Source organism: Triticum urartu, chromosome 1A (assembly GCF_056163025.1).
Source record: "Triticum urartu cultivar PI428250 chromosome 1A, HENAU_Tu73, whole genome shotgun sequence".
Classification (NCBI taxonomy): Eukaryota; Viridiplantae; Streptophyta; class Magnoliopsida; order Poales; family Poaceae; genus Triticum; species Triticum urartu.
The window spans coordinates 538,294,972-538,309,699 of NC_141873.1; the positions used below are offsets into that span (position 1 = coordinate 538,294,972).

At 42.4% G+C, this 14,728-nt stretch overlaps 1 protein-coding gene across 1 annotated transcript; it reads left to right on the plus strand.

Moving 5' to 3' along the window:
• Nucleotides 1–1,795: 1,795 nt before the first annotated feature.
• On the plus strand, nucleotides 1,796–7,927 carry LOC125526948 (homogentisate prenyltransferase). The gene is made up of 11 exons (XM_048691546.2): nucleotides 1,796–2,064; nucleotides 3,642–3,763; nucleotides 3,842–3,988; nucleotides 4,150–4,375; nucleotides 5,265–5,338; nucleotides 5,497–5,589; nucleotides 6,205–6,322; nucleotides 6,616–6,678; nucleotides 6,980–7,012; nucleotides 7,449–7,525; nucleotides 7,612–7,927. The coding sequence occupies exons 1-10, from the start codon at nucleotides 1,864–1,866 to the stop codon at nucleotides 7,521–7,523; spliced, it is 1,152 nt and encodes a 383-aa protein (XP_048547503.2). The 5' UTR covers nucleotides 1,796–1,863; the 3' UTR covers nucleotides 7,524–7,525; nucleotides 7,612–7,927.
• The last annotated feature ends 6,801 nt before the right edge of the window (nucleotides 7,928–14,728 follow it).

Here is a 14,728-nt window from a genome sequence, read left to right on the forward strand (position 1 = left end):
TCTTTATGAGAATGGTGGCCCATAAACTCGGCCCGAGGACTGTGGGCCAACTAGATTGGTACCCCCTAGTCCAGGACACCGTCACTAGGGATCAAGGCCTAACAAATTTAACAACAATTACATAAGAATTCTCATCCAAGTCCCATCTACCTCCATATGCATACAGAAGAATTACTCACACATGGATCTAAGCATCATGAGATTGTTGATGAGAAGGGTTGGTGATAGCGACAACGACAAATCCCTCTCTCACAAGGCCAGAAACAGACTCCAGATCTGATTAAACATGTTCCCATGCAACATAAAGACAAGATTAAATATGTTCCCATGCAACTTACACAAGGGAAGTAATGGTATCAATCATCAACAAAGTCCTCAACTTTGTATGAGTGAAACTTTAATTATCATAAAAATTAACTTACAGAGGAAACACCTATGAAGGAGTCCAATCAAATCTTTGTGCTAGCCTACCAAGGAGTTTGCTAGTTTTAATTACATTTACCGGCAATTATCATGTACAAATGCATCTGGTCGTTGAACTAGGTGTTTTATATCATTTATAAATTAAAGACAAGATTAAACATGCTCCCATGCAACTTACACAAGGGGAGTAATGACATTAGTCGTCAACAAATTCCTCAACTTTGTATGAGTGAAACCTTAATTATTATAAGAATTAACTTGTAGAGGAAACAACTATGAAGGAGTCCGACCAAAGCTTTGTTCTAGCCTACCAAGGAGAAGAGTTTGCTAGTTTTAATTATATTCACCAGCAATTATCATGTGCAAATGCATCTGGTCACTGAACTAGGTGTTTTTATATCATTTATAAATTAAAGACAATATTAAACATGCTCCCATGCAACTTACACAAGGAAAGTAATGTCATCAATCATCGACAAGGTCCTCAACTTTGTAGGAGTGAAACCTTAATCATTGTAAGAATTAACTTACCGACGAGACAACTACGAGAGAGTCTGATCAAAGCTTTGTGCTAGCCTGCCAAGGAGAAGAGTTTGCTAGTTCTAATAATATTTACCGACAATTATCAGGTGTAAATGCATCTGGTCATGGAACTAGTGTTTTTATATTATTATATAAATCAAATAAAATATTAAACATGTTCCCTATACAACTTACACAAGGCAAGTGATGGCATGAATTGTCAACAAAGTCCTGAAATTTGTATGAATGAGTGAAACCTAAATTATTGCAACAACTAACATGTATGTAGTACAACAACAAATGCAACGGATGAAAACGTAGATAAGAAATTAAAGTACCACCGCCCACTCTCACAAGAAAATGTGATATAAGCAAGCCAAAGAGCATCACTCACATGTCATGTGCCTTACATGAAAGGACTCGCAATCATGTCTGACGATAACATTTTGCGGTATTCATGTCCATCTTAATATCAAGGAAACTATGATACAGTAGGGTTTTGAGGCATAAGGAATGACACTTTGAGACATCGTTTTTGATCCAGTGAGATCCACCTACACGTTATAGATGCTCGAAAAACCTCCACATCCAAAAATGCCCCTACCACCTATCTTCATGAGCCGCAACTCAGAAGTCCAACCCTTTCGAAGACCAGTTCTTCCTGGCTGGCTCTCGGTTCTTGTAATTTTCAACAATTAATTACCACCGGAGTGGAAAATAAAGGGGATGAAAAAATTGCGTTCCTAAAAAGGAAAAATGCTCAACCATAGCATGAACACCTACCACAGCCATAGGATAGCGCACGGACGGCCCCCGTGGCATCCCCTCTCACTCGCTGCCTCCAGCCTCATCAATCCCCAATGGCGACGGGTGGCTGAGCAGGGGGGAAAGGCCGAGAGTGTACTCCCCTCCCCACCCATGGCTTCCCTCGCCTCCCCTCCCGTCCCCTCCCACGCGCCCACCACCGCCGCTCGCTTCCTCCCCGCCCCGGCCGGCCGCGGCAGGCGCCCGTCGCCGCCGGCCGCTTCACCTATCTTCTCCTCTGCTTCCACCCGATTCACTCTGTCCCCGCGCGCCCCCTGCGGCGCCGCCCGACCGCGCCGGCGCGACGCCGTGCGGGTAAGCATCCCGATCTCATATCTCTAGCTCAATGCGATGTAGGCTTGTCGGCGGTGTGTTTCTGTCTGTCAATTTAGCTCAAGCAAATCGAGCTGCTGTTTCGCCCACTTCGAAGAGATTACGGTGTTTGTTACAAGAACTGATTCACCGTTGGCAGCTGCGTACTGTATGATTCAAGCAAGTCGATTTTACTGCATTCAGGCTTGTAGGACAGGACGGCAATGCTGAAACCTGCAATTCTGAATGTCCTTATGCAATGCTTCTCTCTTCTCTTGCACTGTAATCGAAATAGGAATTGTGTACTGTCCCTTTGGGAAAATTGGAGAAATGCTTCTCTTGCACTGTAATCCGAATAGGAATTGTGTACTGTCCCTTTGGGAAAATTGGAGATTGGGGAGCCTTTACCTCCTTGCAGACATCTTCCGTGGGAACTCTAGTAATGAATGGACTGACTGTTTGCTCATCTTCACATATGTGACTATGTGACTATGCGTCTTGTCAAGTTGTCGTGTTCTGATCGTGGCCGTGATTTGCTGGCAAGAACAGCTACAAAGGAGTCTGAGCTAAGCTTTTTGCCGGACTACCGTTTGGAAGAGTTTCCCATTTTAATACATGCTTATTGGCTAATGTGGTGTTCAAATGCATTTGTTAGTTGCACTCGTGTTCCTACAAATATCATTTTTTATGTCAATTCATAAATTGAAAGAAGATTAGAGATGCTTCTCGTGCAACTTACCTAAGGCAAATAATGCCACGAGTGGTCACAGAAGTCCTGAACATTGTGCGGCTGAGTGAAATGTAAATTACCACAATTCAAGTGGTACATAGTACACCAACAAATGCATAGACTCAAAAGGTGGGTGGCAAATTAAATGTCGCACCTCACTCTCACAAGAGACGGTAATATAAGCCAGCTGAAGAGGATCGCATGTTGTATCCACTATATGAGAGGGCTCACAGTTATTTTTACCGACACTATTTTGTTGTTTCCCTTGTCCATGTTCATATGCAATGCAAGGAAACTAGGGCATGCTAGGATTTAGAAGCATCAGGAATAACACCATCACAGTGATGTGCTTAGCCACGGTCTAGATGCTCCAGTAACCTTCACATCCATGTGCAGCCCGACGTTCCATAACAGGCTACAACCTAGAAGCTACAGTGTTTGTTACAAGAGGTCAACCATTGCTGAGAGCTATCTATAGTTTCAGAAGTTAATTTTACTGCATTTGAGATTGGAGGATAGGATGTAATGTGGAATGTCCTGATCAACCCACATGCTTCTGTGATCATGCAGTAGTAGTCTCGTCCAAACTTTGAGCGCACTGTAATCCAAATAGGCATTGAGTGCTGGCCAGTTGGGAAAATTAGAGATCGGGGGTTATCGCAATTCACAAAGCATGATGAATGTGATTACCTGTCTTTCCTTTCTTACAGACATTTTTCATGTGAACTAGTAATGATTCAACTCACTGTTTTCTAATATTCACCATCCAGCACATTTACTTAAGTAACTATGTGACTGTGCGTCTTTTCGCATGTCATGATCACACTCATTTGACCTGGTCCTGGTACAGGCATGCTCTCAAGCTGGTGCAGCTGGGCCAGCTCCACTGTCGAAGACACTATCAGACCTAAAGGATTCCTGCTGGAGATTTTTAAGGCCACACACAATTCGTGGAACTGCTTTGGGATCCACGTGAGCATTGAGCTTTAGATTTATAATGGCTGAACCAAGATTTAGTTTTCTAGTACTGAAACTGTTGTGTGGACGCAGAGCCTTGGTTGCTAGAGCATTATTAGAGAATCCCCAATTGATCGATTGGCGCTTGGTATTCAAAGCACTCTATGGGCTTGTAGCTTTGATCTGCGGCAACGGTTACATTGTTGGGATTAATCAGATCTATGACATTGGAATTGACAAGTATGTATATTGCCTCCCTTGAATTTTGTCTTCACTTACACTTACTACCTTCATTCATAAAGGTGCCGCTACAAAGTATTACCATTCAAAGTAACATATGATGAAAGCCCAGCCAATGTTTCTGCTATACCTGTCATTTCTAAGTTTATGCCACTGAACAGGGTGAACAAACCATATTTACCTATTGCTGCTGGTGATCTCTCTGTTCAGTCAGCATGGTTACTGGTCGTAGCATTCGCAGTGGTGGGCTTCTCAATTGTCGTTTCAAACTTTGGACCTTTCATCACCTCTCTTTACTGCCTTGGTCTATTTCTTGGCACTATATATTCTGTTCCTCCATTCAGACTGAAGAGATATCCAGTTGCTGCTTTTCTTATCATTGCAATGGTACTTTGCTCCTCTCTTCTTCATTACTATAGTAACAGTGACATTTTTTAGCTCTTATATTTTGGAATGATAGCCCAATTATGAACTGGAAACTTTGCTTAATTTATCTCTTCTTAATTGCAGTCCTGCACTTGATCTACTGCATGTTTTACATAGGGTCGATCTAAAAACTTGACTAGCCAAATAACTAGAGATAAGCCTCTAAACCAAATATATAACAACTAAACATAAGATAATGATGCAAGCCTTGGATGTGGTTGCTGGCCAATCCATAACTGCAAGTGTGCAACCCACTTTTGCGCCATTTCCATGGGCTCATAATGGGCTCCACATGGCAGATACATTCGTAGGTATTTTCATACTCATTTAACTTGTATCTGACACTCTTTTTTTTGCAAAGATCTGACAGTTTCTATGTAGCATTTATAATATGACAAGATAGGCTGTAGGGACAAAAGGAAATTTAATTGGCTAATATGGCCGCAAACCTATTTTGTAGTTTAGAACATGATCAGTGTATAATTGAACTTTCTAGAGATATATTCCTTCGGAGAAATGAGAGTACGACTGAATCACCTCCACCTTAATTCTAGCTATACCAGTTTACAGAAATTGGCTTGTGACACCTTTCGGAGAATAATTTAAATATTTAGGCGTGCTTAGAACAGTTTATTTGCTCGAAAATTTATTTCACTTATCAAGTAAGGTCCTTAGTTTCCTCGTAACTCGCAAATCCTCCGTATAATGTTAGAAAACCTAATTTCTCTGAGTAATGCTGTCCTATCATGTTTCTTGTTTTATTGCAAGTCCATGCTATCATGTTTCTATTTTACTTTAGGGCAATTTTTTTTTCTTTTTGACAAACCTATCTTTTGTTTATTTTTTACAGGTTCGCGGATTCCTTCTCAACTTTGGCGTGTACTATGCTACTAGAGCTGCATTAGGTCTTGCATTCCAGTGGAGGTAAATAGTTGCTGCAAGTTTATTCGAACTTTGTTAAGTTAGCATTGTATTTCTACAGTCAGTATACACCTATCTAGAAAGTGGTATGTTGCATCTCATTGCAGACATTTGGAGATATTTGTGATGTCTAATGCTATGTGATACCTTTCTATCTGCAGCTCGCCTGTTGCTTTTATTACATGCTTTGTGACAGTATTTGCTCTGGTCATTGCTATAACCAAAGATCTTCCGGATGTTGAAGGAGACCGCAAGTGAGTTTATAGTCTATACAAGGTTTTGTAGCAACCACTGTCTAGTTTTTCCAACAAAGATCATGTCAGTTTTAAATGAATAACTAATGGTTACCTTTGTGTAGACCACCGTCTAGTTATCTTTGTATTTTTATGGTGCATATCCATGTTTTTGTGTCACTATTCTTAGTTGCTAGAAAAAGCTATCGACTGTAGGCCCACAAAATGACAGCAATTGGTCGAACAAACTACTAATCGGAAAAGTAGAACAATACAAATTAAGATTGTGAGTTTTGGCCTCCAATGTTTATTTCTTATTTCCCTTAGCCTTGACAAGTGGCCTGAGCCAAAATGATATAGAGCTGGATTGAGGGATTTCAGCCCATATTTGGAAAACTTGTTTAAAGCATAGTCAGTTTGAAAGATCTCAAAACACAAAAGAAAGGGACAAAATTTGTAGGTTTTGCATACTGAGTGACCCTATGTTTCAAATGTAGACAGTTCTCTACTTTGTTTCCTTTGAGACAGAATATTAGCAGTCAGCGTCCTTAGCCAGTTCTGTTGAACTATTTATTTGTTTAACGGACATCACTAATTGAATTACTGATCTTGTACTTATAATGTTCCCCCCTGTAGATTCCAAATATCAACTTTGGCGACAAAGCTTGGTGTCAGAAATATTGCCTTCCTTGGCTCTGGTTTATTGTTGGCAAATTATGTTGCTGCTATTGTAGTACCTTTTCTTATTCCTCAGGTTGGATTTCTACTGCTTTTGACCTTCCTTTGATATTATTCCCCTCCTTCCAGTTGAATTAGTGAAATTTCAAACTGCCGCAATGTTTCAGATGACGGAAACATGCATCTATGGTCAATTAGACCAGTAGAAGTTTACAGCATTGTTTACTATGATTATTTATTTATCCCAAGGATCCCTTTCTGATCAGTGGATGTTCTTGAAAAAGACAGTACTTCGATGCATACCTCTGTACTACTACTAAGCAGTGTTACCTTATGCAGTTGCACTGATGGTGTTCTTCAAAATTGCAGGCTTTCAGGAGCTTTGTAATGGTGCCTTTTCATGCTGCTCTTGCAGTTGCTTTAATTTTTCAGGTAAAGATATAGACCCTTGTACATGATCAGTCCTGGAGTTTCTAAGATCTGTACCTTCCCTGTTCAATCCTGTATAACCAGCTTACAATTAACTTATGACTGACTGTTCTTAGACCCAAAATTAAATGGTCCAACTTTATTAAAGGTAGACAAACAAAATATATTGATCACTGGGGACTCCAGCTTAGGAACCCAAACCTCAATGGAAAATGCACATTTAACTCATTTATAGCTAATTCCTTTGGTTCTGGAGCAAATGCATTTATTTTGCTAACTGTCTTGTTATGTTGAATGATTTCAGACATGGGTTCTGGAGCAAGCAAAGTATAGTAAGGTGAGGCTTTTAACTTACACTCGTCACACCTCTTGTTCATCATACAACTTTTGAAATATGAAGAGTTTATAATTGAAATTGCCAGGAGAAGCGTTTTTTGTGAGCCTGCATATATTTTGGTTATTTTATTAGAATAAGTAGAAGAAACTACTTACTTATAATGTTTCTACTTTTTATTGTTCGACCAATCTTAATTTGGATCATTTTGACTTACTTATAATGTTTCCCCCATGCTATTATTATTATTATTATTATTATTATTATACAGTATTATACATGTAATCTCTCTGTTCTTGAGAGGAAACATGACATTGCATGTCCTGGGCATGGAATGTTAAAAACCAACAAAAGTGAAGTGCTCTGAAGTTGCAATATAGCATATGCAAATTTGTTGCGTTCCAAGTGCATTAGTTTTAGCTGTTTGTTTGTGTGGCAGGATGCTATTTCACAGTACTACCGGTTCATCTGGAACCTCTTCTACGCCGAATACATCTTCTTCCCGTTGTTATAGAGGTAACTTTTCCTGTCAACACTTGCACTGCTTTCTGAAGTCTGTTTCTGAAACTTGATATAATCAATCATTTGGTGTGCACTGTCAGATATGGCGTCTGACATGGGCTACACTATCGGAGCACGCACCGAAGCAGGGACTTGTTGGGGGCAGCAGAAGAGAAACCCTTTGTGGCCCATAAAGCGTGAGCAATTTTTGTATGTACATACTGTTTGACTGGTAGGGGAATAGAGCAGCGATGCGACGAGGATCTTGACGATGCTGTGGGAGTTCCCATTGGGTCCTAGCGTTGAGCAGATAATGTATTTACCCAGTAGAAAATGACCTGGTTGTTTCTGCCAAACAAAGAGGAAAATATATGAAAGGGAAAAGTATCGGGCCTTGTTTTGGAGGGTTTGGGCATATTTCTTCGCTGGCATGTTTCAGCAAATTGTGTACAAACTGCACTGAAACGGGAAGAAACTGCAAATCTATCTGACAATCCACTGAATCTGAACTACGAGTCCGTGTCTGCATCATAAATGCGTGCCACGGCCCACGGAATATCACAGAAGTTTGTGACACGACATGGTCGGGCGTGTAACATGTGTGTTCAGTTCTGAAGTACTAGCACGACTTTTGGGTTGCATGGACCGTCCAGGCACAGGCGGCCACTTGGTTCTACTATTTTTTTATCTATCTAAGTATATCCCAACACGATCGAACATGTGGTGAGCTAGCTTTTTTTTTCTTGAGCTGTAAACCGAACTTCATTAAAGGATGTTAAGGTTTACAGGATTTGAAATAGGGTCAACGGGGGATTTCCAGCCACAGATGGCGCCCTTGATCTAGAGAAACAGAAATTTTAGCTAAACACCTTCGATTCAGCGAGTTCTCTACTCCCTCAGTCCTATAATGTAAGACGTTTTTTTTCCGAAGGGAGTAGCTGTCTGTGATGAGCTAGCTGTGCGTCGGCGGTAGCGGTTGGTGGAGCTGCGGCCCACGAAGGTAGGTTAGGCAGGCCGTGATCCTGATCCTGTGGCGAAGCAGGCACAGTGCCCCAGCCGCCAGCCGCCAGCGCCGTCTTCCTTCCTGCCCGAAAGAAACGCATCCATGCATGCATACCATAGCCGATCGTCGTGGCGGCTGATCGGCATGTGTTGCAGGCGCGCGCGCGGTGGTCGCTACGTACGTAGCCTGCCTGTCACTACCGTTTCATGGTCTTTCCGTCTACTCCCTCCGTCCCACAATATATGACTTTTATTTGTTAAAATATAGATGTATTTAGACATGTTTTAGTATATAGATACATCTATTTTTGAATAAATGGAAGTTAATTATTTTGAAACGGAGAGAGTATCTACTATCTCGAATCTACGGCTGGCTATACCCATTTGCCGCCTTATGAACAGTAGTGCCACGTTGTACACGCGGCCGCGGCTACGGACGTGCACATGCGTCCATCACTCCTTCATTTCCTATCCAAAGACAAAATGGATGCAAACGCAATGCACCGCAAGATATGCTCGGCCATCTGTTGTTAAGGTCGGCATTCTTTTCGTTTTCGATCCATCGACTCGGCTTCTTCCTTCTTCCCATTCTTGGATTCTCATTAAAGCTAGCTCGCTCGCTAGCTAGCGTGTGACTAGAGAAACCATACTGTGCCGATCGAGACGTACGTCCAAAGTCCAAATTAACAGTGCGTAGCTAAAGCTAGCTAGAGACCCAGAGACATTTGTACAGCAAGTAGCCTCGTCGATTATAACTAGGATCATCTCGGTTTGCATCCATGCATGTTATTCCTGCTGCACGCGCGCGCGTAGTACGTCGGTACGTGCTTATCTCTCCGGCCGGCAGTCGGCTAAAGTTTGTCCTGCCGTAATCAATTCCGCAAATAGTGAGACCGGCTTATAGTTGGAACAAGAAGAAAGCTACGCACGTACGTGTCGCCCGTGAAATGGCGATGCACAGCAGCGCGATGTAATGCATGCATGTGCACTAACCTTCAACTGTCAAGCCCTCCACAGTACAATTAAGAGTGATCAATACTCCTAGTATCTAGCTAGTACTAGCTGCTTGCCCTGGTCCTCGACCGGTCTACACGTATGTGTGTACGTACGCACACCTTAATTAACTGTGCTTGCTAGTGCAAACAGTTTGCACGGCGGAAAGAAAAAGAACCTGCAGTAAGCGTACGGGCGGGGTCCTAGCTAGCTTGAGGAAATTCTTGGAAATGATTCCATCGATGGATCGGCACGTACAGTTCTTCTTCGAATGAGATGGTAGGTGCTGACTTGGCTAGGCTGTCGGCGTGTCAGGTCAAGATCCGTAGGAGGAATATAATCCACGGAATGGAATGCAGCGGCACACCGTTCCGTTCCGTGCGTGTCCCCGAGGCTTGCAAGTTGCTCTACATGCATGTGCTATCAACGGACCGGATAATTAAGCTGGCTAGATCAAGGACCTGCGACAAGGACGTGCTTGCCGTACGCGCCGCACCTCCCTCCTAGCTAGACTCGTACTTCAACTTGTGGGGGCGGCTCAACAGTATCCCGGTAAATGCTTCTCTTTTTTTTTAGAAAACTTCCATTTTATTCATTTTTAATCTTGTCAATACAACGTGCTTGGCGTGCTTGCCGTACGCGCCGCACCTCCCTCCTAGCGACGACCACAAGCACTGAAGTTACCTAAACTTGATCCTACCTTCTTGTGAGAGACGGAGACAACAATTTCCTACGTGTGTGTGTTGTGGGGGGTGGGGGGGGGGGGGGCAGGGGGGGATTCGATACAAATTTAGAGATCACTATCATCTAATGGTTATTTTAGAAGAAGAAATGTGGTCACTCCTTGTTGTCTTCGTCACTGCTTCTTGCGCCCCGGTACGAAAAGACCAAGACCGACTTTGAGGGGAGATTGAGAGGGGGCGATGAAGTCGGTCCCAGTGGCCAGGAAAGATTATTAGGAGTACTGGTGAACGTCTGGACTCTCTTGTGCTTATGTTCACACATCTAGTGTGGTTGGATCTAGTGGTGACAAGCATTGGAGACGAGGAGGAAGGAGGATGACGAGGACAAGGGTTGGACATTTTTAGAGGAGGAGCGATCGAGGATATGCTAGCTGATGAGAGGTCAATGAGGTCGGGCGATGACGAGACTGCATAGGAGAGTAGAGCGAATGGCTACACATATTAGAGCGGGAAAATCCGGACCATATTCAAGCTTCATGAAATTGACTATTGTTGATTGTAGGTTTAAGTTGGCTGACTTCATGGAATTGCTCATAATTGCACGCAGATTTTTTCTAGAATCAATTTTTTTCTATTGCGGGGTTTTCTAGATTCAGTCGCATGCCGTTTTGGATAGACTTTTGTGAACTAAAAGCTCAAAAATATGAAAAGCACCTTTTCCTTGTTCTCTCGAGTAAAAAATGCATTTTCCTTGATTTCGGGGGAAAAAAGATGGAGAGGCGAAATTAGCCTCTCTTTTGTTTTGAGCGGTGATAGGCGAAATTAGCCGCAAAGGGCGAACGCAAACCAATAGGAGGCGGCCATTGCGCGGCCCATATCCGGAGCAGCCGACGACCGAGACGATCGAGCCCCGACCAGGTCAGGATTCCGGTGCGCTGGAGTCAGCAACGCGGCGGCTCTCGTACCGGCCTTCCGGGCCCTCCGCGCGACGGTTGGCGAGGAGGCGCGTCACACGCGGGCCCCCACTTTTAAATGCCCAATGGCTACGCATACGCGCGGCAACCCGCATCTCCAGCTCACTACACACGGCGGCGCCGCCGTCTACTACGCTGCGTAGCAGTCTGGTTACTGTGGAGCATCGATGGCGGCGACGGCGAGGTCCCCTCGGCGAACAAGCTGTAGGTGGAGGCCAGCGGGGCGATATGCGCGTTAAGCCGTTACGTGGAGCATGCCGTCGCCGTGGAGGAGCCAGCGGCGAGCGTACGTGGACGGTGGTGCTCGCCGGAGCGGAGCAAGAAGAGGCGCTCTCCAGCCGGCCGGGCGTCCCACTAACATAGTAAGTACTAGCTGCGTTGACAGTTCATGTAAAAGCTCAACCTAGTGGAGAGAAGCAGCTGACAATTCACTTGTAAATTGTAATCCAACATCCATACATGCATGGACTTCGGATTTCAGGCATATTATGATGGGACCGAAAAGAGACATACTAATATATTCGATCAAGTACATAAGAACAGTTTGAATAGTTAGCCGCCAAATCATCTGAAAATATGGATGAAAATGAAGAGAAAACTATTAGTCCATTCTGAAAAAAAAACAAAAATATAGCTAAAATATACTCCCTCCGTCTAAACGCTCTTATATTTCTGTACGAAGGGAGTAGAAACAAAATTGAGAATTACAAAACAAAAGCCGACAAAACATACAATTCTTCTCCCACCAGCACTTAGTTCTATCCATCCACGCTCCGTTTAATTCATCCCTATCTAGAAATATAGTGTTTTCCGAAACCAAAAAAAAAACTGTTTGGTTTTCAATCGGCTACGATGGTTCAGTGTTTGTCGATTTCCTGCGTGTGGTTAAAAGCACGCTGACCGCATGTGTGCTCGTGGTGCGCACACATATGCAATCTCCCTCTCATTTTCGACAAATGTCTAGCTCCGGGGCTGAGCGGTGAGTTAATTCAATGGGCCACTCCAAGAACAATCAATCGCAAGGACTGGGTTAAGTAACGGTTGTGATAGCTCCGTGCACTGTTTTAATCGCGAAGGACCAAAGTGTTATCACTGTGCATCTGCAGTGCGTACTTCGCGGAATATTTGCTTTCAGAAACAACAAGGGATAAGAGACATGAGAGGCTTCAAGACTTTTCTCTGCGAATAATGAGACTTTCAGGGCTTGTATTAGGCAAATTGAAAGTGATAAGCTGTACCTGTTAAGGACCTATATATGTACATACATTCAGTACATGTTGACAGTGATACATGAGAGAGTCTGAAGACGCGTGCCGAACATATGGTGCAGCATATGTTACACAACGAGACAAACTAACTAACTAATATTCTCTCTTCACTTCAGTTTCGTGCCATGTTTAGAACGTGTGGATCTCACCAAACCGTATTCAAATTTATATCCGACGAAATCCTTGCAGCTTTTAAATTAATTAGATGAATGAATATGGCCCAGCTTTACTAAAAAGTGAATTTTCATTATCAGCCTTATATATAGGTTCCATATATTTTTGCGTCCTTGCAACTATGATATCATCATGCTACAGAGGTTTCAGATCATGCATCAGATTCACAGCAAGATTGAAATCTTGTTTCAAATTGAGCTGTGGAAATCAATGGCCTGATGCCCCACCGCTGGATGCTTGCAAACATGGGGGCTCTTGAGGAGACAAGATCCGAACCGTACTGCTGGTATGGCAGCGCTGTTCTTTGAGATCCAAGCCCCACTGACAGTATAGCAGCACTGTTCTGTAAGATCCAGACCCCACTGACAGTATAGCAGCACTGTTCTTCATCGTTAACCCGCCAAAATAAACATGTGTGTGTCATGTCATCTTACCGCAAACTTGCTTGCTTCTTTGACAGCGCTCTGCATTTTACCTGATTATCATTGTATTATATTATATTGAGTTGATAAGGTGTAGGTAGATTTTGTATTCTTATCTTGATGTTTGTTTCTTTTTCTTTTCAATGAGGGGATTCTTATCTTGCTATCGGTTCCATATATGTCCTCATCGATGTGGTCCTCTCACCTTATCTTGCATCTTCCATATACATTATTTGCATGATGCAATTTCTGCCTAGTTTGAATCAGAGCAAAGGGGTGGGGGGATGTCACATAAGCATCATATTTTCATAAATTCATTCTTGCGTTACAAACAAGCACCAAATTCAGCGCACATAATCGCACACTAAAATTAAAGACCAGGGGCAGTCTCATACGTTTTACTAAATTTCTGCTGAACATAGTATTTGTGTGCAATTTTTTTAGAGCTTGTTGAGTGATTTTGTTTTTGCTGAACTTGTTGAGATAATCTACTGGCCACTCTACTCAGAGCCTGAGAGGGTGTTCTCTCACTCTTCTATCTTTTGCTTGCACAGATTTGTCCTCTCATCTCTAGTGCGCTGCATCTATTTCAGGGATATGTCGTGGCTTTATTGAAATCTTGTTCTTTTTCATAAGCGGTCAGGAAATCTTGCTATCTTATTGGACCAGCTAGCTAGATTCAGCCTCTTTCTAGTAAAAATAATAATAGGCGACTGCCCTGCATCATTGCTACGTTACAAAATATGCAGAAATCAGGAAGTGGATCCTCTAACATCCTGAAGGAATGTCACGAAGCTACAGTGACATCTGTAGGTAAAATGAAGAAGAGATGTCACGAGCTACAGTGAATACTGCAGCAATCATCATACGAATTTACTGTAGCATGTACAAAAAAAAATCAAAAATAATTTTATTGTACCATAATTTTGTTTGTATGTAATTTTTGTAAATGTATATAGTAGATTTATAATTTGCAATTTAATTATAATCATTTTAGGCTTAACTATATGGATGTGAAGAAGGGATGTCACGGTTACTGTAGCTTACGTGACATCCCTTCAGGATGTTAAAGGATCCGCTTATCATAGAGGTGCGTACTCCTGTTTAATCATTTGTCCTATCACATGACATGATCGAGGAGGCCTAGCACAGAAAATTCCAAAGGTTCATGTGATGTGCCCGGTACAAGCCAATGACACATACAAATAAAGCTAGGTACAGAGATCTTACCTGTGAAGTTGACAAAAGGAGAATCAGCCAAAGTTACATCCGAAGAAGACAACGGATGATTGGAGGGTGTGGCATCCATCATTTACCTTTTCCCCTTGTGATTGTGCAACAATGCAACGGTAGAACAATTTATACTGTATTTAACAGTGCATTACAGAATTTATAACGAAGGAATTCTCTGTACAGATTATGTGTGTGTGTTATGGACACGCAAGAATAGTGTGCGAAATGGCCCGTAAAAAAACGTTTTGCAATATCTAAAAATTTCCATATGAAAAGTTCCCAAGTACAGAATTGTAATATTAACTGTTTTACAAATCTTACAAATAGGTTTTGGCTTCCCTCTAGTACTCTGTCATCTTTTTTTTTCTCGCAAAAGAATCTTCTTTTTTTTGCTTGGGTAGCTAGAATGTTCCTCTTGTACAGGGGAGTGACTCTGCAAACTATTCATGTCCATCTACATCTATTTGGT